The sequence below is a fragment of the Gossypium raimondii genome, chromosome 9 (genome assembly GCF_025698545.1).
Source record: "Gossypium raimondii isolate GPD5lz chromosome 9, ASM2569854v1, whole genome shotgun sequence".
NCBI classification, from domain to species: Eukaryota; Viridiplantae; Streptophyta; class Magnoliopsida; order Malvales; family Malvaceae; genus Gossypium; species Gossypium raimondii.
This window is the reverse complement of record NC_068573.1, coordinates 48672424-48695776: the sequence shown is the minus strand read 5'-3', so window position 1 is coordinate 48695776 and position 23353 is coordinate 48672424. Positions and strand designations below refer to the sequence as shown.

At 31.9% G+C, this 23353-nt stretch overlaps 2 protein-coding genes across 3 annotated transcripts; both read right to left on the bottom strand.

Moving 5' to 3' along the window:
* Positions 1–12522: 12522 nt before the first annotated feature.
* On the bottom strand, positions 12523–16628 carry LOC105800675 (AP-5 complex subunit mu). Its single transcript, XM_012631939.2, has 8 exons — positions 16450–16628; positions 16130–16276; positions 15140–15451; positions 14392–14684; positions 13381–14276; positions 13221–13277; positions 13066–13113; positions 12523–12901 (listed from the first exon to the last, which is right to left on the bottom strand). The coding sequence occupies exons 1-8, from the start codon at positions 16515–16517 to the stop codon at positions 12830–12832; spliced, it is 1893 nt and encodes a 630-aa protein (XP_012487393.1). The 5' UTR covers positions 16518–16628; the 3' UTR covers positions 12523–12829.
* A 946-nt stretch (positions 16629–17574) lies between these two features.
* Positions 17575–21631, bottom strand: LOC105800674 (F-box/LRR-repeat protein 4). 2 transcript variants are annotated; one of them, XM_012631937.2, is made up of 8 exons: positions 21207–21631; positions 20694–20939; positions 19910–20316; positions 19495–19680; positions 19126–19318; positions 18478–18554; positions 18239–18389; positions 17575–18049 (listed from the first exon to the last, which is right to left on the bottom strand). In XM_012631937.2, the coding sequence occupies exons 1-8, from the start codon at positions 21471–21473 to the stop codon at positions 17753–17755; spliced, it is 1824 nt and encodes a 607-aa protein (XP_012487391.1). In that variant the 5' UTR covers positions 21474–21631; the 3' UTR covers positions 17575–17752. The 2 variants fall into 2 exon arrangements, with proteins under 2 accessions (XP_012487391.1, XP_012487392.1); XM_012631938.2 differs by having other exon boundaries at positions 19495–19602.
* Positions 21632–23353: the final 1722 nt, after the last annotated feature.

Genomic DNA, 23353 nt, shown 5'->3' with positions numbered 1-23353 from the left:
ATTTCATTTATGCTATGTAATCATAGCGTATTTTATGTTATATTTTTCATATTTGTAAAATTGTTAGTTCCATTTAGATCTATTTATGAGTTGAATAAATCCATCCCACTTTATATGGAACAAAATTATTTTTATATCAGGTCAACTAGGTTTGGCCCGTCTCAAATTTAAAATAATTTTTTACTAATTTTTATTATATAAATCATAGAAACAAATTATTGAATTGGATCAAATTCAACTTAAATCATTATGATTATATATTTTTAAAAATCACGATTAAAAATCTCTATGAATCAAATTAGATTGATGATAATAAATTTTACCCAAAATTAATCTAAATCGAGTCTAACGGATCGAACCAAACAAATCATTCAACCTATGAATAAATCTAGTTGGCAAGGTTGAAGTTTAGATACAATCAATTACTCTTACATTACTAATGAGTAACAATTCAACAGTGTCTTTGGATTAAAAATCACACTATCTTTTTGTTAATTAAAATTCGATTTATGAAAAAAACACAAAAATAAAATAAAATGCATTAAACCAACACAAACACGATCTTTTTTTACTGTTTAAACCACTAAAAAATATTTTTCATAAATAATTAGTATAATTAATTGTAAAAAAAATCATAATTGAACCACTAAAATTACATGCATAAAGTTTAATACAAATGGAAGGGCAAAACAAGGTTTGATGTTGTCGACTCTAACACGATCTGTCATTACAGTCATAAAAAGGTTCCACTGTTCATAGTTTTGATTAGCCAAACAAATGGGGATTTTAGCATGGCTTCATCAAATCATTGAAAGCTTTTTGGTACATAATTTAATTTTAAAGAAATTAAAAATAATTATTAAAATGGGGTTGGAAAAGAGCAAAAATTAAATCTTTTTGGTCGGAATTACTGTTTATAAGTGACTGGCATGGGGGGAGTTTTTTATAGAAAAAAAGAAGAAGACATAATCATAGGATGGACCAAATGGTTTGAAATCAGGACATATAATAATCAGAGTTTTCAATTTAGAAAATATGTGTGTTTTTGAGTGCTTAATTTTGATGTTTATAGATGTTTTCAATTAGCTTAAATAGAGTTTAGAAAAAGCAAACAAGGGGGAAAACAAAAGAAAAAAACAGTACTGTTAAAATGAACAAAAAAATTTGACATTGGTTTTGCTTTTATAAACATGGATGGAAAATAAAATTTTAAAAATTGGAGGGATGAGAGGTAGAACTTCAATGTTAATATGACTTAAATAAGTGGCGAACTTAGGGGATTGGCAGGGGTCCGGCTCCTTAAAATAGAAAATTTTCATTTAGTTCTTTTAAAATTTTAATGGTAAAATTGTATTTTGACCTTTAAAATGACAAAAATTTAATTTAATTATTTAAAAATTATAAAGATATAGGCTATTAAGATGGTAAAATTACATTTTACTATCGTAAAACTATATATTTTAATTTCGCCTCAAAATTTTTCTTATTTACTTCTGACTTAAATTGAATTATAGAAATATTACAGGGCTAAAACTAAAAAAACAAATCATTTAATTAAGACAATAAAAGATTAAACTGAATTAGAAACTGTAGTAGGTCGAATATCTGTATTTTCTGAGTTATCCAATTTTGTAAAATTCCAAATTCGATTTCATATTTTTTTTGTTATATATATAAAATTAAAATTATAAGCATTTTACGTATCTATTATCTGAATAAGCAATGTGGATTTGAATAATACATAATTGAGAAATCTATCTATATATGCTCCAAATCTGCAATGGAAATAAATTTAAAATACAAATCCAAATATTATTTGAATCTGCAATATTTGAACTTGTAATCTTAATTGACATCCCTAGTAAAAGTCCCTACATGCTTCCTGCTTCACTTTTAAATATTTGTATACTCTCGGATCAAAAATCAAATATATATATATGTATATTCAGACTGAATATATATTTATTATTGAGATAATATAAATTTTAGCTCTTGAACTTGACAATCAAGTTCACTTTGGTGCTTGTAATTTTTTATTCGCTCTAACATCTGAACTAGATTCATTCTTGTCATTGATCTTGAAAAAATATAAAATTTTGATGACGTGGCTCTTTGAGATTACATCACATCATCACTTAAACTGGTCAAACCATTAGTTCTCGATTCAATCAGTTTGATTGGTTCAACTGTTAGACCAATGATAATTATGTAAATAATTAAAATTCATAAAAATATTAAAAAGTAAAAAATATTAAACCGGTTCAACCTTTGTCCCAATTTATTACTGGTTTTGAATAGTTCCCGGTTCAATCACTTCAACTCCTTTGCTTGGACTAGTATATCGAACGGTTCTCAATCCAATTGGTTCAACCAACCAATCAATCATGTTTTAATAATATTGTTCACATCATTAAATCTTGATGGAATTCAAATTCAGGGATCAAAATAAATAAAAAAAATATTCAAATACAGAAATATATCTAATTATCAAGTTCAGGGATAAAAAATATATTATCTTTTCATTTTTTTAAAAATTTGGGATATGGGATAGATGATGATATGAAAACATGAGAGTAGGACTAAATGAAGAGGTTTTGTCGATCTGAAAGAAGGCAATAAGCATATATTGGTGATGAATGAAAAAAAAAAAAAAAAAAGGGTAGACGTGCCAAAAATATCATCAATATTTATTGGGTAAAAATAATAATTATGCAGAACTATAAGGTTGCAGAAAAAAAAATCCCCCCCAAAAAAAAAAAAAAAAGGAATCAGGCGTGGCAACTAAATAATGAGAGTATCCTTGAAATTAGGGGGAAGCCCCCCCTAGTACATGAAAATCTCAAGCAATCTTGCATCAATTTTTTTAGTGATGTTTAGGAATTAGATGAGTTGGATATTCATATTTTTTGAATTGTTTAAATTAAATTTAATTGAATATTTATTGAAATTTAAAATTAAACATTTTTAAATTTGTTAGATATTCAATCTCAATCTTCAATCCTGCTGCGGCTTTATCTATATCTACTTTAAATTCTTAGAATCCGAATATCTAAAATACAACATTTAAATTCACGAAAAATAGATTGAATACTCGAATCTATAGTTTGAATTGGCATCTCTAATAATGTTGGTGATTTGAAACTTTTTTATTTTAACTACAAATAGAACTGAGTTTATACAAATTTGATCACTCATTTCACTATTCATAAAAAATAAAATATTTTATATTTTATAACTAAATAAAAATAATTTCTATTATTGATAAATAAACACAATTGTCGGTCCAAATTCGAACAGATTTATTATTATTTTTTCAAAAGAAGAAGGAATTTCATGTTGGTTTAGGGAGATGATGAGATGAAGATGGAGATTGCTTTGGTAGTATGAGTGGAAATTAAATGTAAATTAATTAGTTTGGAAGTAGTTCCGTAATTGACTTTAACACTTTACACACCCATTATATACTCCATGAATATGCATTTTGGTATAATACAAACTATCATACTTATTTTTAACATTAATTTTATTATATTTGTTCTTCTTGGTACCATAAAATTATTCATAGTTCTTCATCAACCCTTAGATAGGAAAATAATGTATTTCAGCACATTCGAACCCATGTCCTCCAGTACTGACAACAATATCGATATCAATCGAACTAAGACTCAATCGACAAAGTATCATAATTATCTCAAAACCAAAACCATTTCCAAAGTTAATTTCAAAGAGATTTATCCATTTAAATTTATTTATTTTATACATTTTATATATATTTATAATTGGGTGACACATTTTTAACAAGGGTAAATAATATTTTTAATTTATTGTGCTGGAATCTAAATTATCTTTAATTTAAAATTAACCGAACTCAAAATAAAGGGGATAAGACAAGAAAGTGAGGACAAAAAAGGATAAGGGTGGAGGAGAGGCAATGATGGAAATTGGTGAGTTTTAGAGTAAAAAGAAAATAAAAATACAGAGTATTTATGATTGAGAATGTATGTAAATGTATGGGGGATGAATAGTGGTAAATGGGCTTAATGGGTGGATGGTTGGCATAGAGGCCCCATTATGACCACATTCCCACATCTTCACCTGCACGCGCATCCACCAAAGTCTTTCACTATCTCCCTACTTATCCTTAATAATTATTTTAAAATTTTAATTTTTTGAACTGTAGAGATATTATTTTTGAGTGTTTATATTCGATTTTATTTTTCTATTTATTCGAGTGGTAGTAATTTTATCCAATAATGATATTTAAATGTATAAGTTTCAATTCTGTTAAAGCCAAATGCTAAAATATTTTCTTAGTGGTGAGATGCTTCCATGAATTCTGTGAATCTTTTTAGGTTCTCTTTCAAAGCCAAGAGACAAAACTCGAGTCTAAAACCATACATAGACATTCCGATAATAATACATTCTTTAAAGGTTTGAGACTAGAGAGTTGACCCCTCAACCAAATTTAATTAATTTTTTCTAATTATAGAATATAGAAAAATCAATAAATATTAGGTGCAGTAGTAAGATACATTGAACTCTTAAGGGGAGACGTAGGTTCGAACTTGGAGGGATATTCACGAACCTTGAACATGTACCGTAAAACGAGTATGGATATTTTTAAATAATAAAATTGGTTAAGAATTCAATTTTGTCTCAGTTCAACTTGAATTATTTAGGTAATAAATGGGAACTACATTTCATCGCTTTAAATAAGTCTCGATAATTTATTAATGTAAATTTTTTTTATAGAATACTTATTTCTATTTATAATTTCTCCCCAACAACGTAATTAAGTGTACTACAATAATAACTGTGCCCATAAAAATATGTAAAATATAACAAAATACATTAATAATTAAATTTTTAAAGGGTTTATGTGTCTGTCTCTATCAACAAAAATAGTCAAACACTTCCCAACCATAAACACCCATATTGAAAAATCAAATCTTTAAAAAGTCACAAACAAAACTCTCAACAAAATCCCCACCTTTTCTTTTTTACATCAAAAGTAGCAACCAAAGGTCCAAAATCTTCCTCGTTAGTCCCTAATTTCTCTTGTGAAAAATCCCCCAAAAAGGTAAACTTAATGGACAAAGCAAAGGATCTTTTGCCAAAAAGAATGACCAAAAAAATATAAAAGTATGCCTAATCTTAATCTTTTTGGACCCACTTTCTTATACCTTTTTTCGCTTAAACCCTAAATCATGTAAGCTTAAGCTAAGCTAAGCCCCCCAATAGTTGGTCCCATATTATATGTTTCAATGTGTCCCCCGACAACCACCGTGGCATGGTCCCATTGTAACTACACATCATCTAAGATGTGCCCTAACATCTTGGCAATTTAGGGTCCAACCTTGGTATCTACCTTTTTTTTATTTCTCTTTTAGACTAAATGGTTCTTTGTTGGTCGACATATGCCATCGCTTTGTGCCTTTTTTAGCCGCCACACATGCCTTGCACGCGCACCATTAGCCAACATATGTATAGATCAACTGCTATTGCAAATGTATTTATGCAACCCAGAAAATTAGTGGGTAGCTTTTTGGAGCACAGAAATCGAAAATGATTTGAATAGGATATGAATTAAGATTTATATATTTGAATTTAATCAAAGTATTTATGAAAGTTTTTGTATTAAAAGTTAAATTGTATTTTATTATTTTTCTTAAAAGTTGGTAAATTAGTCATTATATGTTAGGTTAAAGAACAAATTTATTATTCTATTAAAAATTTTATCTATTTTTACTATTAAAAATCGGTCTCTTTACGCTAGAACAAGGTAAACGTGGTACGTCACGTGTAACTATTTGGTTATTCCATCAATCACGCTAATTTTTAATAATAAAAATAGATGAAATTTTTAACAGAAAAGACTAATTTACTCTTTCATCTAACTTACAGGAACTAAAATATAATATAACTCTTAATACAGAAACCTCTGTAATATTTTTACTGTTTAAATTCATCACGATTGTTAAATCTATTTTTAATCACCATTAATCACATGTAGCAATAATTGTAATTAATTGATGGTCTCTTCTCTTTTCCCCCCTTTTGGTCCACTAACAAAACACCCTAATTCAAAATGATATGTTTGAATCTATATAACTGGTACATGTTGACAATTAGCGGCAAATGCAACTATGGAACCCAAATGTTAATGGGCAGTTAGCCTTTTCATAATTTAGAACACTAATAAATGAGAATAAAAAATGACTTGATATTAACATGTTCGAATCCTTCTGAATGTTAAATTTATCTTTAATCACCAAACATGATCTCTGTAAGGCACATACACTAATTCATATACATGTGGCAATTATAAGTGCGGAACTAAAAAATTGACACGTAATAATAATTGATAAAAATAAAAATCCAATTATCACATCTATCTTTAGTTTCTCTGCACACACCATTTGCTACACATGTAACAAATAGTGTGCAAATGCAAGTGTGGAACCCAAACATTAATGGGTAGGTAGTATTTTCCTCTTACAGAGCACTAATGAATAAGAACTAAAAAGATCTGAAATTGTCGATTGGGTTTTAACTTAGTTAGTATTAATATTGTTGTTAGTGCAAGAGGACATGAATTTGAATGTATTGAAACGCATTATCCTTCTATTTAAAAGTATCAAAAAACAAAAATCAGAAATCATAATGCTATACTCATATGAAAATAAGTAAATAAATAAAAACCCAAAATTAATATGTTGGAACCCATCCCATTGTTACATTTATCTTTAGTCACTCTGCTTGATCTCCAGGCGCACCAATTGTCGAACATGTGACAATAAGTGTGCAAATGCAAGTACAGAACCCAAAAATTAATGGGTAGTTCCTTTTTCTTTTTCTTTTTTGGTAAAAAGCTAATGAATGAGAATAAAAAATGAGCCGACACCAATATATTCGAATCTATCCAATAAAAAATAATGGGTATTTTTTCCTTTTTGTCATTGGGAGCACTGATGAATGAGGGCTTGGTTGCTGAGTGCTACTGTACCATGCGCACAATATGTTTGCTAAAATGTACAAAAGAAAGGCCCACCACATATGCTTTAGTATTTTTAAATGTGCTTTCCATTTTTACTGTTGATAAGTTAGTGCCTGCCCCCAAAATGCTTTGATGAGAGCTTTTGGGGAAAGGGTTTTCATTTTCATGGGGATATGTATCAAAATTTGTTAAGCAACTCTTTATTGTTGGGGGAGTTTTGTGGGCGCAAAATATATCATTAGGATTGAAAGGTATAAAGTTCTCAATTAGGAACTCTCCTTTTCACCTATGGGGAATTGGGATATTGTGGCTTACATTAACTTTGCATACATATTGCAACTATATTAAATTTTGTCAAAAAATCATATTTTATCAATTGATTTTAGATAATGTCATCTAACAAATTTGATATCTTAATCCAATTGTGACCTTTGTAAAAATTACAACTACTTTGTAATTTTGTGGTCTAATTACATAGAGTATTGGTGGACTAATTTGGGTTTTTAAGAAAATATACTTTTGCATATGATAATAAGATCAAATAGTGGAAGGGATTGGAAGTGGAGCACAAGCATCTATGTTTTAATATATTTTTAAAATTAATATAATATTTGGGACTTGATTTTAATGTTCAATTTGATATGTAAGTTTGACTTTGATATTCGAAATGATACTTAAGTTTTTTTTTCAAATTGATACTCGAGTGTTTTTATATCCCAATTAAGCAGTTGAGTTTGGTTTCAATGTTTGATTTGGTATCTAAGTTTTTTTCTCAATTAAGTATCTATGATTTTTACTAGACCACACATGTAAACTATCCAATATTAGGCCATAATATGTCATTTTGCCTAGGTACCAAATTGAACATTAAAGTCAAACTTAAATATCAAATTAGGACAACAAGCTCATGTATCAAGTTGATGTATTAAATGATGTATTAACCAGAGAAAAATGAGGTAATGGTTGGTTGAATTATGGATAAGTACTGTGCCAACTACTTGTTGGATCGAATAGTAAGCATCTTGTTACCTCTTAAGCAAGAACTTAGATTTAAATTTTGTTGATGGATAAAACAAGAGATTTATCCATTGTTTAAAGGTTAATCCAACTCAATTTAAATTGAATTGGAATTCAATATAACTTATGAACATCTAAAGATTTGAAAAAAAAATTATGGGTAAACTACATAAAGGTCATTTGATTATTAGTGAGTTTATGTTTTGATTACTTAACTTTAAAAAGTTACAAAATGGTCACTGGAATATTTGAAAGTTTTCATTTAAGTCACTAGTCTATAGTTCAAAATTTTTTCATGAAATAACTTTGAATATCATGAATCCGCGAACTAAAATCCAAACAGTTTTCTTCTTCGATCTTCTGCACTGATCGTCAAATCGACTAAGATTTAAGGTATGTTCTTCTACTCATCGATGGTCACTAATCCACTAGGGGTGTGCATAATTCGGGTAAAACCCAAAAAATTCGGTTAACCGACTGAATTCGGTTAATCGGTCGGTTAACCGAATTTTTTCGGTTTTACCCGAATTATGCACACCCCTAGTGGATTAGTGTCCATCGATGAGTAGAAGAAGGTTAATTTTTTTATGATTTTTCGGTTAACGGTTAATTCGGTTTGAAACCGGTCGGTTAATCGAATTTTTTCGGTTAACCGAAAAAATTAATAAATAAAATTATCCAACCCAACCCAATTACCCAACCCAATAAAACTAAAACTAAAGTCTACCCAATTACCAACCCAATAAAAATAAAACTAAAGTCTAACTCTTAAGTATCTACCCAATTACACATGTTTTTTTTTAGGTTTAATGCAAATGGAGATTTTTTGGAGAGAAGAAATGGATATAAATGGAGAATATTAAAGACTTACATTTAAACTATGTGTTAATTTCAAGAATTATGTAATGTTTTTAATTATGTAGTAATTCAAAGACTTACGTAATATTTTTAATTATGTAGTGATTCAATTCGGGTAATTCGGGTAATTCGGTTAATTTTTAACCAAAAATAAAAACCATACAATTTTCGGTTAATTGGGTTAACCAACCTAATTAACCGATATAATTTCGGTTCGGTTAACGGTTAAAAATTTTTGAAGGTCGGTTAATTCGGTTATAGCTATTTCGGGTCGGTTAACCGAATGCACACCCCTATAATCCATCATACCAATTGTTGAATTGTCGCTTGGAGCTCACTAGCTGGACTTTTAAAAGAAAAAAAAAAACTTAACAACCTAATGACTTTAAACAAAGAAAAAACTTTCAAATAGCTTAATGATTTAAATGAAAAACTTTCGAATACTTCAATAACCCATTTTTTAACTTTTTAAAATTGAATAACCAAAACATAAATTTATTAATAATTTAGTGACCTTAAATATAGTTTACCCAAAAAATATAGATAAGTGGAAAGTAACAAATTTATGGAGTGGTGTGACGAAAGATGAAATAGAAGTGAGGGTTTTGATGATGAAAAGTGTCAAAAATGTGGTTGGAAAGTGGGAGTTCCCACAAAAGACATCATTCATACCTCGTTGATGCTAAAGATTTTTTAGGCAAACAAGACATGTTATGTTAGAGAGAAGCTTAAACTGTTAAAGTGGGACTACCCACCTTAACCCTAACCCTAACCATAATATTTAATCTTCTCTAAAAGCTTATATTATAATTTATACCCTTTCACCTTTCTAATTCACCCATGAAAATCCATGCCCCCAGCCCAAACATGTATATATATAAATTAAAGAAAAGAAAAGGGGGTACTGAATGTATATTGGAAGCAATCAACAGCAAACCCAAACACGCCACATAATTCCTCGTGCTATTTGGTAACCAAAAAAGAAAAGGGAATACGCAGAATCTCGTTGTTGTTTGGGGGGTAAAAGTAGAATTAATTAAATTGCTTCACCACGCAAGAATCATTTTACTGTATGTCACACACAATCTTATCTTAAAATTGCCTTGCCTTTACACTAAATCTACTACCCTCACTCCAAAGATCAGTGTTTTAATTCCCTGCTGATTACTCTTCTTTAAGCATTTTTTGAAGGAGGATAATTGATGTGAGTAGTTTTAGTTTGTCATCTCTTTTGGACCCTAATATTAATTGTTCATTTCATGTTCATGCATAAAATACAATTTTAGTGCATTCAAATATTTTGTTTTGGTAGCAGATTGAGATTGAGTTGGTATGAATATTGTTGCCAATGTAGGAGGATGTGGGTTTGAGTGCGTTGAAACACATTATCTTCCTATTTATGGGTTGGGGAGGGACTATGGATTATTCTAGGCGTTATGTCAAAAAGGACAAATATGACCGGCTTTTATCTAATAAATGCTCGAGATAATTAGTGAAATAATTTCAGTTTTTAAATGAGGTTGTAAAACTTATCAAATCATTGTTGGATGATGACTTAAATAACGTATAAATAGGCAGCAATTTTATGGTTTGTATATGAGGTCATTTTGGGTGAATGTAATTATCTGTATAAGAGTAGATTAGGTTTATATCAATAGATGATCTTAACAATTGTTGAATGAAATTATTCACCAAGTGAGACTCCTCAAATATAGGATTAATGCATCTAAACTGCACTCACAAATATTACGTGTTGAATCTCTCCCTCCTTTGCTCTTGTGCCTTTATGTTGTTATTCACTGTTCTATTCACTCTTTCAGCAGAAAATTAATAAAGCTGAGTTGAAATATTATGTTGAAACATGCGCAAACTATAGTCTTTTCCATTACTGATGTTACTTCTTTTGTAACTCGCTCTCTCATGGCCTGTCATCGCTTTTGATGGCCGATGCTTTTAAGGAATTTTTGTTTTGTACTATGCTTAATCCATGATTATGTTCCTTTTTTTGACAAAAGAAAACGTCAATGTGCCCTGTAAATAGAGATATACAGTGATACGTATATGATAAGCATGTCAATTTTCATTTGAATGTCAGAAATTTAATTTAATTGGTTTGATTTAATCTAATTTGATAATAAAAAATTGATAGTTTAAATTCATTAAATACGAACTCAAATTAATCTAAGCATAAAATAATCCGAATTCGAAAAAAGTTAGAAATGATTTCACCTCAAATTGATTCAATCTGAATTTAATAGGAAATATTTATGAACTTGGACTACTAGCCTATACATTGTCAAACTAGGCATATAATTCTACCGCAACATTCTCAGTTGAGTAATGTGCATCAATCATTAACTCGATATCTACGTTTGCGATGTCATAAATTCGATTATTGTAATAAATAACGACTCTAACTCTTTTATTTATCTTCTATGACAAAACCTATTTAGCAATACACGCTATAATAAATAAATATGAGAACATTATACAAAAAATAAATATTTATTGTTGTATTGTTATGATATATTGTTACAACATAAATTACTAACTCATGAATATGTGATATCAAATTATATACTTTGCTTGAAACAAATTAGTCTACTAGGGCAAGTATCCAAATTAAGTTGCAGAAATTGCAGACTTTGTATGACAAAACGAATAAAAATAACTTAATATTGTTAACATCAATACTCTTCTCCTTAGCATGCAAATTTTTCCACAAATGTAATCTTAACTTCGAGAAATCTCTCAGTATTATTTCCACTTCATAGATAGCTTTTACCACTGAATTTGAAACATATTTAAAAATGAGATCGAACATGACAATGTCACGAGCCGCGAATCAAAGCTCGTGACTAATGCACAAAGAGCGTCCCATGAATGTCAATTGATTAAAAAGGGCTCATTCAACCCACTTGAACTAGCTTGATTAGTTAAACATGTGGAGAAACCCAACTACTTGAAGCTTTTGTGGCTAAGTGAAGCACTTAAGTACCATGGTAAATATGGAAACTAGTCTGCGAAGATTTGTAATCTTAAAACATTTAATTTTATAATTTTAGAAGATTCTATAAATCTTTAAGAATCTCAATGGTAAATAAGTTTTAATTTTGACCGTCGGTGTAAAGTAAATTGTATCATTGGATCTAAAGAACTCAACTATAAATAGAGAATTTTCCCCTCATTTGTAATGATTACATTCGTTACTTCATTCTTGAGAAATAGAATATTTTGACAACATTTACCCAAACACCTCGTGAGATTGCTTCCTAGTAACTTTTTTTGTTCTCTCGTTGCTTCCCCTTTATTTTCGATGCCTTAGAGAATTTTTAATAAAAATTCTTACTTAAAAAATCGTCTAAGATTACATAGATTGCGAAACTAAAATTCTAACCCGGTCACAACTATACAAACTTTAAAAAGCGCTTCAGGCATTTACTGAAAGGTAATGCTTGAGATACTCAAAAAGCAATTTTTTGAAAGTCATCAGATTCATCTCAGATTTTTTCATGTCTTAATCCAACGGCCTAAATTTAAAATCTCTTAAAAGATGCAATTTAAAAAATGGCAATCCTACGAGGTAAAAAGCGTCCTACAGGACGTACGTCAATGGAAAGCGCTTCCTACAGAAGGGGGTACTTGGTCTGTACAGAAATCCGATAAAATAAATTGAACCAATTTGATGAGAGAAATCAGAAACCTAAATCCAAATAACTCAAACCCGAAACACATGTGGAATGGGTTATATTTTTTTCACAAAATCTAAATGAAAGCTCGGTCCAAACCCTAAAAGATCTAACTCAAAGTGATCTCCCATTCAAAAGGCCCAAATATGAAACAACTTGAATATGAACATGATTTGAACATAAATCCAAAATAAAAGCATTTACGCATATCATCTCAATAAGTAATTCGTAGAAGCTTGACATCCTCCATTGAAAAATCTCTCTTCAGTTACACTTTTGCAGTTACAGCAGATGGGCACTTTCCTAATGTATTCCACAAGATATAGTCACCAGAAGTGACCTGTGAAAAAGCACAAGTGTAATGAAATAAGAACATCAATCTACAAATATAGCCATATACATTTCCAAAGGAGAGGATCCCCGACATAAACTATCGACAGTCATTTCGAAAGGGTAGTAAAAGCTAAATCTATCAGAACCCGAATAGGTTTTTGAAAATCCTACCTGACTTGATGACTCCACAGGTGCTTTTACAGCAGGATAGATACTTACCTATTTGACGCAAAGATAAAGAATGAGACATAAACAATCTCCATTGATGTCCGTAATATTAACTGAAGTTGAACATGGAAGGCAAGTTGGAGGAATGTAAGACTTACTGATTTGGGATCAATGGAAATTCCGGATAATGATGCTCCGATAATCTTGAACGATACCTGTAACCATGAATGAGAATTAGAGACATAGACTATCGAAAAATACTTCAGGTAATTCTGAAAAGTTAAAAGAGGTAAAATAAGACGACATGTGAGATCATACTTTAGCATAGTTGTATGCAAGCCAGCTGAATGGCTCCTCTAGATCAACTGGAGGAAGATCCTTACTCATCTTTTCCATTAAGAACTCCTCTGTGTTTGCCATATTATTAGTATTCTCTGTCTCATTATCACTATCATCATCCGTTATGCCTTCAAAAACTGATCTAAATGAAGTCGACCTTTGCATCTGCCATGGAGCAAACCTAACTGTTCCGGGGAATGTTGCCTCAATACTTTTCCCAGAAAGTCCTCGTCCACTTGTGATGATTTTCCATTCAACAGAATGTTCAGCATTTGAAACTGTTCCAATCGACGGAGTCCCATCAAAAGATAAAATCCTTCTTCTCGGAAAAGGCATAGTTACATTACAGAACTCCATTGTCAAAGGAGACTTGTAACCTTCCATTAGGTGCAATTTGAACAAAAATGCACCTTCATCTTCAGATACCATAGACAATTGATAGAATCCCTTTACTGGAGGTCCAAGGCAGCATGTTGCTTGATAACGCATCAAAACAAAATTGCCCAATGGTGGTGAGAACATTAGAGCCTGCTTATCCACATTTTGTTCTGGAACCTGAGCACAAGGATGGAATGATAAAGCCTCAATCTTAGATGTGCTCAGCCCTGTCAAAGGAAATGATACATCAGGCAATCTTTCCAATTCTGCTCGACAGTTTATTTGCCCGGAGACTGATAAACTATCAGGAATCTCATCTCGATCGTACATGGCAGCATGAAGAGTTTCATGAATGGTGAACAGCAGTCTCTGCTTTCCTTTGTACAGATAGGGCTTCCATGCTGGTTGCTTGAGGTCTTGTGGAGGGATATCCAATGAAGAAAAGCCATTAGCCCTGACCGAGAATATGTTAGAATAGCTGAGATCCAAGGGCGTTCCTTCATGAAAATAGTCATCATTAAATGTTGTTAAGCAAACTAACAAGAACCTACAAGAAAAATATACGAGGATATCTGTCATGAGAAAAAAATACCATAATGGACAAGTACCAACCAAAAGGCATTGCACTGCTTATGAAACTTCTAAGCGCATCTTTATCCAGCAGCCTTGAACCGCTTTTTGGAACATCAGATGCAAGAGCTCCTATTGCAGCAGCACCAGCTGGTGTAGAAGATGCAACAGGTGCGGCTACTGGTTTTGCCCTTGATGAGATTCCCGATATCCCAATACTTCCAGTAAGTGAGTCTAACAACCCACCCACTGAAGGAGATTGATTTACAACCACCTCAGGCTCCACTACATCCCCAGTAACTATGTCACCAACGGCATGAGCCACCATGAATGCTCTGAAGCATAAGACAAGAAAACACTAAAAACAATAGACTATCTCTCTTTTTTCCTAGTAACAAACAGAATGCAAAATTATGGAATGACTTTAAAGATAAATAACCTTTCAAAAACTGAATTAATAATTATTTTAAAAAATTATTTTGCAGTTGAAGTGTGTAACAGTTGTATGATAAACTCAAAGCACAAAACAAGCTGAAAACTAGCTTTAGTCACAATTACAACAGAACAAATCAGGATAGGAAAATTCTCATAGCCTTCTACTCAATAAAAGACATGTCACAGAAGGAACTGACACAGGAGATGAAATGATTTGACATTTATTGGCTATGTCTAAATCAAGATATTAGATTGATAACTTCAAAAAGAAAAATACTAGATTGATAAAAGAACTTGAAATAACAATGAGTAGAGCACTGTGTTTATTAAATATGTTGCAAGTAACTTACCATACCCTGTGATTGATGGAAGGTCAAGAAGCAAAGAAGACAAATTTTCATGTGCTGTGACAGCATTTCCGCAATCAGACCTCTTACACAACCTTGCATAAGCCTTTACATGTCTGGGCTCAACTAAGGGTAGTATAAGAATGCAATAAGGACCCTTAATGTGCAACGCTAAAGGCCACATTAGATTATTCTCTCCTTCCTCCTCTTTGTTTATGTAAACACCTACAATATGACGTGTAATTGGATCATCAACCCATGAATCTGATCCTTCTCTTGACTGAGATACACGTATACCAAATCCACGAACAGAGCCCTCCCTGTAAAAAAAACAACAAAAATAGATAAAACAAGTCAAAACTAACGAATAGAAAGTAAGAAATTGAAAGAAAAACAGTTTGTCACTTCTGTAATATCCTTTGTTTTCAAATCCAAACGTGTTTCTTTCAAGTACTTTGTTCTACCCAGGCAAAAAGTAAGTAGTCAACGTAATAAAAATAATGGATGGAGCCTTAAAGATAATGATTTACTAAGTATTTAATTTCACAGTAAATTTAGCATGCGACTAGAGATGTACACAAAACACCTATGATCACAAGCAATGAAGGTTTTCCAAGAAAAACCCTAAAGTTCAAGTCGGTAATCGAGTTTCTTATTTATAATTAGTACTGAAACTCCTAATTCGAACTCAAACATGAACTTCTGAGCAAATAATCAAAGCTCGAATGTGAACATAAGAATCGAATTCATTTTTACTGGGTAAACGAGCTTAATCAAACGAGCTTGGTCTCAAATTGAGCTCAAACATTAAAAGTAAAACTGAATTGAGCTCGAGCTTTTTACAAATTAAACTCCAGTCAGCTAAATTACATCCATAACATAATAAAACAATAATAATAGCATGCAATTTAAGCTTACAAAAGTAATCGAGTGATAAAAGATAAGTTCATGTCATTAATAGGTAAAATTCTCAAAGAAATTGTACAAGATCAGCTAACCTTGTCTTTCTTTCAGAGAATGCGGCAGCTAACTCTGAATCAGAAGGAACCGAAGAAAATACAGTGTATTTAACAGGATCGTCGTCGGAGCTCTCATTTTCACTTTGGCAAGCAGCCCGCCACCGCTTCTCCACCACCGGAAACCTCCTGAACATATAAATCAAATCAATCTAAAAGAAATTGATTTCGATCTTAATCGTTTTAAAGAAGTTAAATCGAGATCTAAACCGAATCTCAAAAGAATAAAGAAGAGGAAAAACAGTACAAATCCCCTAACGTTGATATAAAAAGAGAGATTTGAAATGAGATGATGGATTAACCTGGAGAAAACGACGGCGTCGATATTGTTGAGGATCCACAGTGCTCTGATGCTGCAATCGCCAGGCATGGCTTTTGATTTTTCTTCGTTTTAACTTTTTTTCTTTTTAAGTGATAAAGAGAGACTGAAGATCAAACAATAAACGAAGGTGCGAATGAGATATGCTTCGGCGCTGGTTAACCGTCGATGCTTTGCTTATTATTCCAAACGCAGCGTTTTATAGATATTAATCACGTTCAGGGCGCACTATAGGGGGGCAGGCTGGGGGTGGCCTCCTAAAATGGATCATTTATATTTTAGCCCCTCTAAAATCCAAAAAGTTTTAAATTATATATGATAATTACATTTTAACCCTTAAAATAATGAAATTGTGATTTAATATTTCTAAATATTATAAATTTTTAAGCTTTAATTTTCTTTTTATAAAAATTTTAATTTTATTTCAACCATCTAAAATAATTATAACTTTTGATCATATTTACTTTTCAATTTACAAATATAATAGATATAATATTTCAATACACTCGAATCTTATATTAATAAAAACTCATACCAATCAAACTAAAAATCAATCAACATATCTTTAAATTTTATAAATTAAAAGATTGATAATAATAAATAATGTAGTCTCAATTCTTGTTTGGATTTTGATTCTAATTTTTTATGACTTTTGACCTTGAAAAATTTTAAAAAAACTTTAAATCGATATTAATTACAAATAAAATTTAAAAGTAAAACTAAAAACCACCAATTTGATTTTTAATAATATAGATTTCAATATAAAACTTCAAATTAATTGCAAATAAAATTTAAAAATAAAACCATCATTTTGATTTTTAATAGTATAGATTTCAATGTAAAAACTATCAATTTGATCCAATCTTATATAAACTATTAATCTATATATTAATCAATTTTCTCATTTTTCATTTCAACGGATAAATATGATGAATTTGATTTTCGATTTCCCATTTCAATATTCAACCGCCAGTCGAGTACTTTAGAGTTTAGTCAGTGCCCTTTTAAAATGTGGCTACAAGCATGAAGCATACAAGTCCATTTTTTTTATTTAAACTCCCATGAAATATAAGGGGAATTTTGGCACATAATCCTAAATTAAGAAAAATTTATGGAAAATGGCAAATGCATACAACATGAAGCTTTGATACATGGGAAGTAAATAGGAAAAACAAAACCATTAAAAAAACCAAAGCAGACAAGGCCTGTAACATAAATATTCATATAATGTTGGGTTGTTTTGAGAAGCGACGAGCTTGGTTAATACACAACTCGGATGGTCCTAATTAGAGGTCTACACAGAGATAAGAAAGGACTGAACTGGCTCTTCTTTTGGTTCTGGGACTAACCTTCCATTTCTCGACCAGGACCTTCTTTATGTTGGGACAACTAGAGACCACGGTGGCAACTCCTGCCGCAGTTATGCTCGGACAGTACACCATGTGGCATGACTCGAGCATTTGGCAGTTTTTGACGAGGTGGGAAAGACCAATGTCAGTTATTTGGTGGCAATGGGACAGTACTATATCCTTGAGTAAGGGGCAACCTTCTCCTAACTCGGTTAGTGCTATATCGCACAAATTCTGCCATAAAAAGGGATTGATAAGCGAGTAATGAATTGGAATAGAAAAAAAAAACACTCGGGTTGGAAGTTCACCTGTAATTTGGAGAAGTATCGGAAGACATAGCAAAATGATAAGAGTACAAAATGAAGTTGAAAAGAAACATATCTACATAAAGAAGCAAAGAGGAAAGGGAAAGGGAGGGCACACCTGGAGAACACTGACATCGAGGTAAGTGAGATTAGGACATCCTCTTGCAACGGCTACAATTCCAGCATCACCTATTTGGTTGCAGCCACTAACATTTAGATATTTTAATGGACATCCATGACCGACAGCAATAAGAGCCTCATCGCGCACCCTAGTAGAAAAATGGCTAAAAATTCAAACACAGCTGACAACATGAAACAGTATGGACAATGCTGGAAGGCAAGTACAATTAGACACACCTATCACAAAAGCGGAGACTAAGATCCGTGAGAGAGTGACAATTCTCACCAACAGCTACGATTCCCTTGCTTCCAACCTATTTGGCACGAAAGGATTACAAGTTAAGGGTTTAGATCACGATATGGGATTGCTGAAACTAAAATATAAATGATTGCCAGCACCTAAAAGAAGCAAGTCTATAAATGCAAAGACCCAGAAGAAGCAACAAAATATCAGTGAAGTTCTCACTTCAAACATTTCTGAAAATGTTTAGAATCAAAACTACGTTCTTTAAACAATAAACCACCAACTGCCATCTTACTGAAAATCGAAACCATCCTGCATGAGACAGGAGTGAGACAGAGGGAGGAGAGCAGGAAGTGAAAGGGAAAGGGGAGGAAGAGTACTGTATTAAATCTTAGATGACAAATTTTCCCTGTTCCACTCAACTGGCAAAATCATTTTCCTGATGCGGTCAGTACTAGTGGAAGGGGAAGGGGAAGGGGAGGAAGAGTGCTCTGTTAAATCTTAGATGACAAATTTTCCCCGTTCCACTCAACTGGCAAAATCATTTTCCTGATGTGGTCAGTACTAGTGGTTCAAGCATATTGTAGGTAGAGGAATATCTACATATATATATATATATATAGAGAGAGAGAGAGAGAGACCTCATAACATCTCCTGATATGAAGCTTCTTTAGATTTCGGCAACCTTTGGCTATACTGCAAATGGCGTCATCACCAATGCTAGAGCAGTCTACCAAGTGAAGAGCTTGCAAGTATTTACAGCCCCTTCCAACTTCAGTAAGAGCAAAATTGCCAACCCTTTGGCAGTATAATAAAGCCAACTCAGTCAGGCGCCTGCACAAAATCAAGCACTTTCAGAATCGATATTATTCAAAATTTTCACAATGAATTTGTACGGCATGCCACCCAATCATAGGGATTGGATATGGAACCTAGCCACAGACCAAAGCCTGGATTCTTGCCCCCTTAAAAAGTTAGTAGCAGAGGAAAGCAATAGAAGACAAACGTACGGGCAAGATTTCCCAACAGACTCCAGTCCAATGGTTCCAATATTGTGGCAGCCATTAACTTCAAGATGCGTAAGTTCAGTGCAGCCAGTGGCAATCGCTTCCAGACCCCTGTCACCCAGGAAATTGCAATCACTCAAAGTAAGATTTTTTAGCTTCTTGCAGCCTTTGCCAATAGAACGAAGACCCCTGAGACATGAATCAAACTTATAATTCAACAATCATGCCATGTATCAAAAGCATAATAAAACAAAGACTATTGAATCAGACACTAAAACTTTGAGAAAGATCCACTTCCATTCCTAAATATAGAATTCTAGTGGGGCAAACTAATTGGCCAAATAGCCTTCAAGAATGCAATTCAATAAGGGTGATCTTTCTATCATCACGCATAAGATATTAAGGAAGAGAGACTAACTCGTCTGTAAATTGCTGGAAGCTGTATAAAGCCAACATTTCCAATGACAAACAAGAAGCTCCCACAGCCATCAAAGCCCTGTCTGTAACATTAATACATTGTAACTTCAAGACTTTCAAAAGAGGACATCCTTGGGCAATAGCAAGGATCCCTTTATTGCTGATAAACTCTGAATCCAATGACAAGGTCTCAAGATTTTTGCAGTGGGACCCCACAGCCTCCAGTGATTTGTCGGTTATTCTAGCACAAGCTGCCACACCGAGAGATTTCAATGATTTCCCACACTCAGTTGCCAAAGTGACCAATCCTGAATCAGTCAAGCTTTCACAGAAACGCAAATTTAGGTCCTCGAGTTGCTTGCAACACTGGCCAACAACAGCTAGACCTTGATCTCCAACATAGCAACCCTATGATAAACATCATAAGCAACTTAAGTTTAAATTAGAATTACTCGTAGAACATGACAATTAAAATTTCATCTATGTTGCTCCAGCTTCATTTTTCTTTAAGTAACCATGTCCTACATATATTCTTAAGACCCTCCAAATAAAGAGAAAACCTTTACATTTCGGGAGCATAACCATATCAAAACACTCGCACCCAAGTCTGAGTAATATAGAAATTCATAGATATGGTAATGCATTTTTAAGTATTAACGACTAAGGATGGATACTTGGTAGTAGAACTAAATTATTGAATAACTCATAATCAACCAAATTGACAAACATAATAGATTAATAGAGTTAAATATCACCAAAACCTCCCCTAGCATATAATGAGTTACCTGCAAATCCAATGATTTTAAGAGAGAGCATTTCTGTGCAAGGGACATTACACCGAAACTAGTAACATTAGAACACCAAATTAAGCTCAACTTTTCTAGCTTAGCAAATCCATCAGCAACTGCAGTCAAACCGGAATCTGTCAAACAGAATGGTTCACACTCCTCTTCTTTGGGCTCATTTCTTTCACCCGCAAAATGTATCTTTAAAGACAAAAGCGAATTCTCGTCTCTGCGACGCCTTTTCCCCTGCACCAAGAACAAGTTAAGCTACCTCATTAACATGTCCATCATTTGGTCGCTTCTACATTTTTTTTTTAATTCAAATAAATGGCATTCCATTTACATAAATCGATTCAATTAAACTACAGTCAAAATTACATCCGAAATCAACAATTAAACAAGGTAATTAAGATAGATCAAATCTCAGTATCCACTCAGATCCTGAAATCATTCAGATTTTAAGCGTAATAATGAAAAAATAAGCAAAATTTGACGAATCTGAGATTCGATTACCGCGGTAACAGGCAAAGAAATCGATAACCTCTCGTCGATATGAACAGCCTTGACATTAACGAACCGTTGAGCGAGGAACTTGATAAAAATATCAGGGCTACCAGAGGCGCCGATTCGGAGGGTGGAACGGCTAAGCCGCTCGAGACCGAGCCAACGTTTACAGACGAGAGAACAGGCATCATGGCTGGATTTGGAATCAAGCCGGCGTAAGATCTCCAAGATCAGCTCGTCGGGAAGACAAGTATTGATCCAATCATGGCCACGCATCTGAGAAATTAAAATGGATTTTCTTTTAGATAAATTATCTTTTGTTAGTAATGTATGAGTTTTTGAGCGGAGGAAACGAAGGAGAAGTCAGAAAGGGGTGACTATGAAATTTTATGATTAGTTTTTGTTTGTAAATATTTTGGGAAATCGGTGGAGTCGGCGGCGGGTAAGCTTAACTGAGAAACCGCCTTTATTTTACTTTTTTTCTTACTTTCCAATAATGCCCCCGGTATTTTTTAAGGTTAAAATATGTCTTAAGTCCTTCTACTCTTCATAATTTTAAAATTTAGCCACTATACTTTTATTTCTAGGAATTTAGTCTTTTTACTTTTTAGATTTAAAAATCAGGTGCAAATGTTAATATTATTTTGTTAAATTCAAATTCATTACAACTTCATTTTTTTAATTACACTGCTACATAGTTTGTTTTTTATTTCAAAGATCACGAAACAAAATTAACAAGATTAACAATTGAATTTAGTTTTACTTTTAAAAATTAACTTTTTATTTTTATTTAAATATCAAATTTTAAATTATATGTAATCACGTGACATTTTAATCGAAAAGTTAATAATGACTATTTGAATTAATTAACAACATTATAAACTATAGAAATCATATAATGTCAAAATTAAATTTCAAATCTAAGTATAAAAGGTGGACTAAATTTGAAATTTAATCATTTTTATAATGCAAATAAAAAGAAAAGAAAGCAAATCGTGGTGATCCACGTGTCAATAAAAATGAACGACATCTGGACCTTCCTTTTATATACAAATTACATAATTTCATATGTGCCAGTACATCTATAATAAATTGCCAGCTCACGCATTTATTCGTTTTAGACATGTATATTTTGAACGTACCTAAAATGCCCTAACTTCGCCACTTCCTTTTGATGGTGTGTAACGTTCCACTGATAAAAGCGTTTTAGAAATGATTGACCAAGTTTAGCAACATTCCTTTTATGAGTGAGCAAGTTTGGCAACATTTCTTTTACTTGACTCATCAAAATATGGGAACAATTTTGATAAACGACTCGTAAAGACTAATAGGATGAAAATCCAACGCACTTGATTGATATTGCTATTTGACAATCATGGTGGATTTTGATTTGCTTTCGTGATATGAATTATATATACCCATATAACATTTTAATCGAAAAGTTAAAGATGTTAACTATTTAGACTAATTAATGATACTATAAAAATATAAATATCAATTTATGTTAGAAATTAAAGTTTCAAATTGAACATATGAACCAAATTTGAAATTTAACCAGTTTTATAACGCAAAGAAAAATAAAATAAAGCAAATTGTGGTGATCCACATGTGACTAAAAATGAGTGCGGTCTGGACCTTCATTCTATATACAGCTAGATAAATTACATACATGCCAGTATATCTATAATAAATTGCCAGTTCACGTATTTATACGTTTTAAACAAGTATATTTTAGATGTACCTAAAATGCTCTTACTTCGTCATTCTTTTTGATAGTGTGAAACGTTCTATTCTCAATGATAAAAGCGTTTTAGAAATGAGTGACCAAGTTTTGCAACATTCTTTTTAACTGATTCATCAACACTTGAGAACAAATTTAATAAACGACATCGTAAAGACTAATAGTATGAAATTTTGACACATGTGATCGATATTGCTATTTGACAATAAGAATAATTAGTCATAGTTGGGTTTGTGTAATTAAATAAGGTTCTAACCTATTATTTGTATTCATATTATTCAACATATTATCATCCTTTAAACAAGCATTTGTTTTTATTCAACATATTATCATCCTTTAAACAAGCATTTGTTTTACTCATAAAAGCTCTTTATTGTAATATTAAAGTAAAAATAATTTAAAATTTAAGTTAATT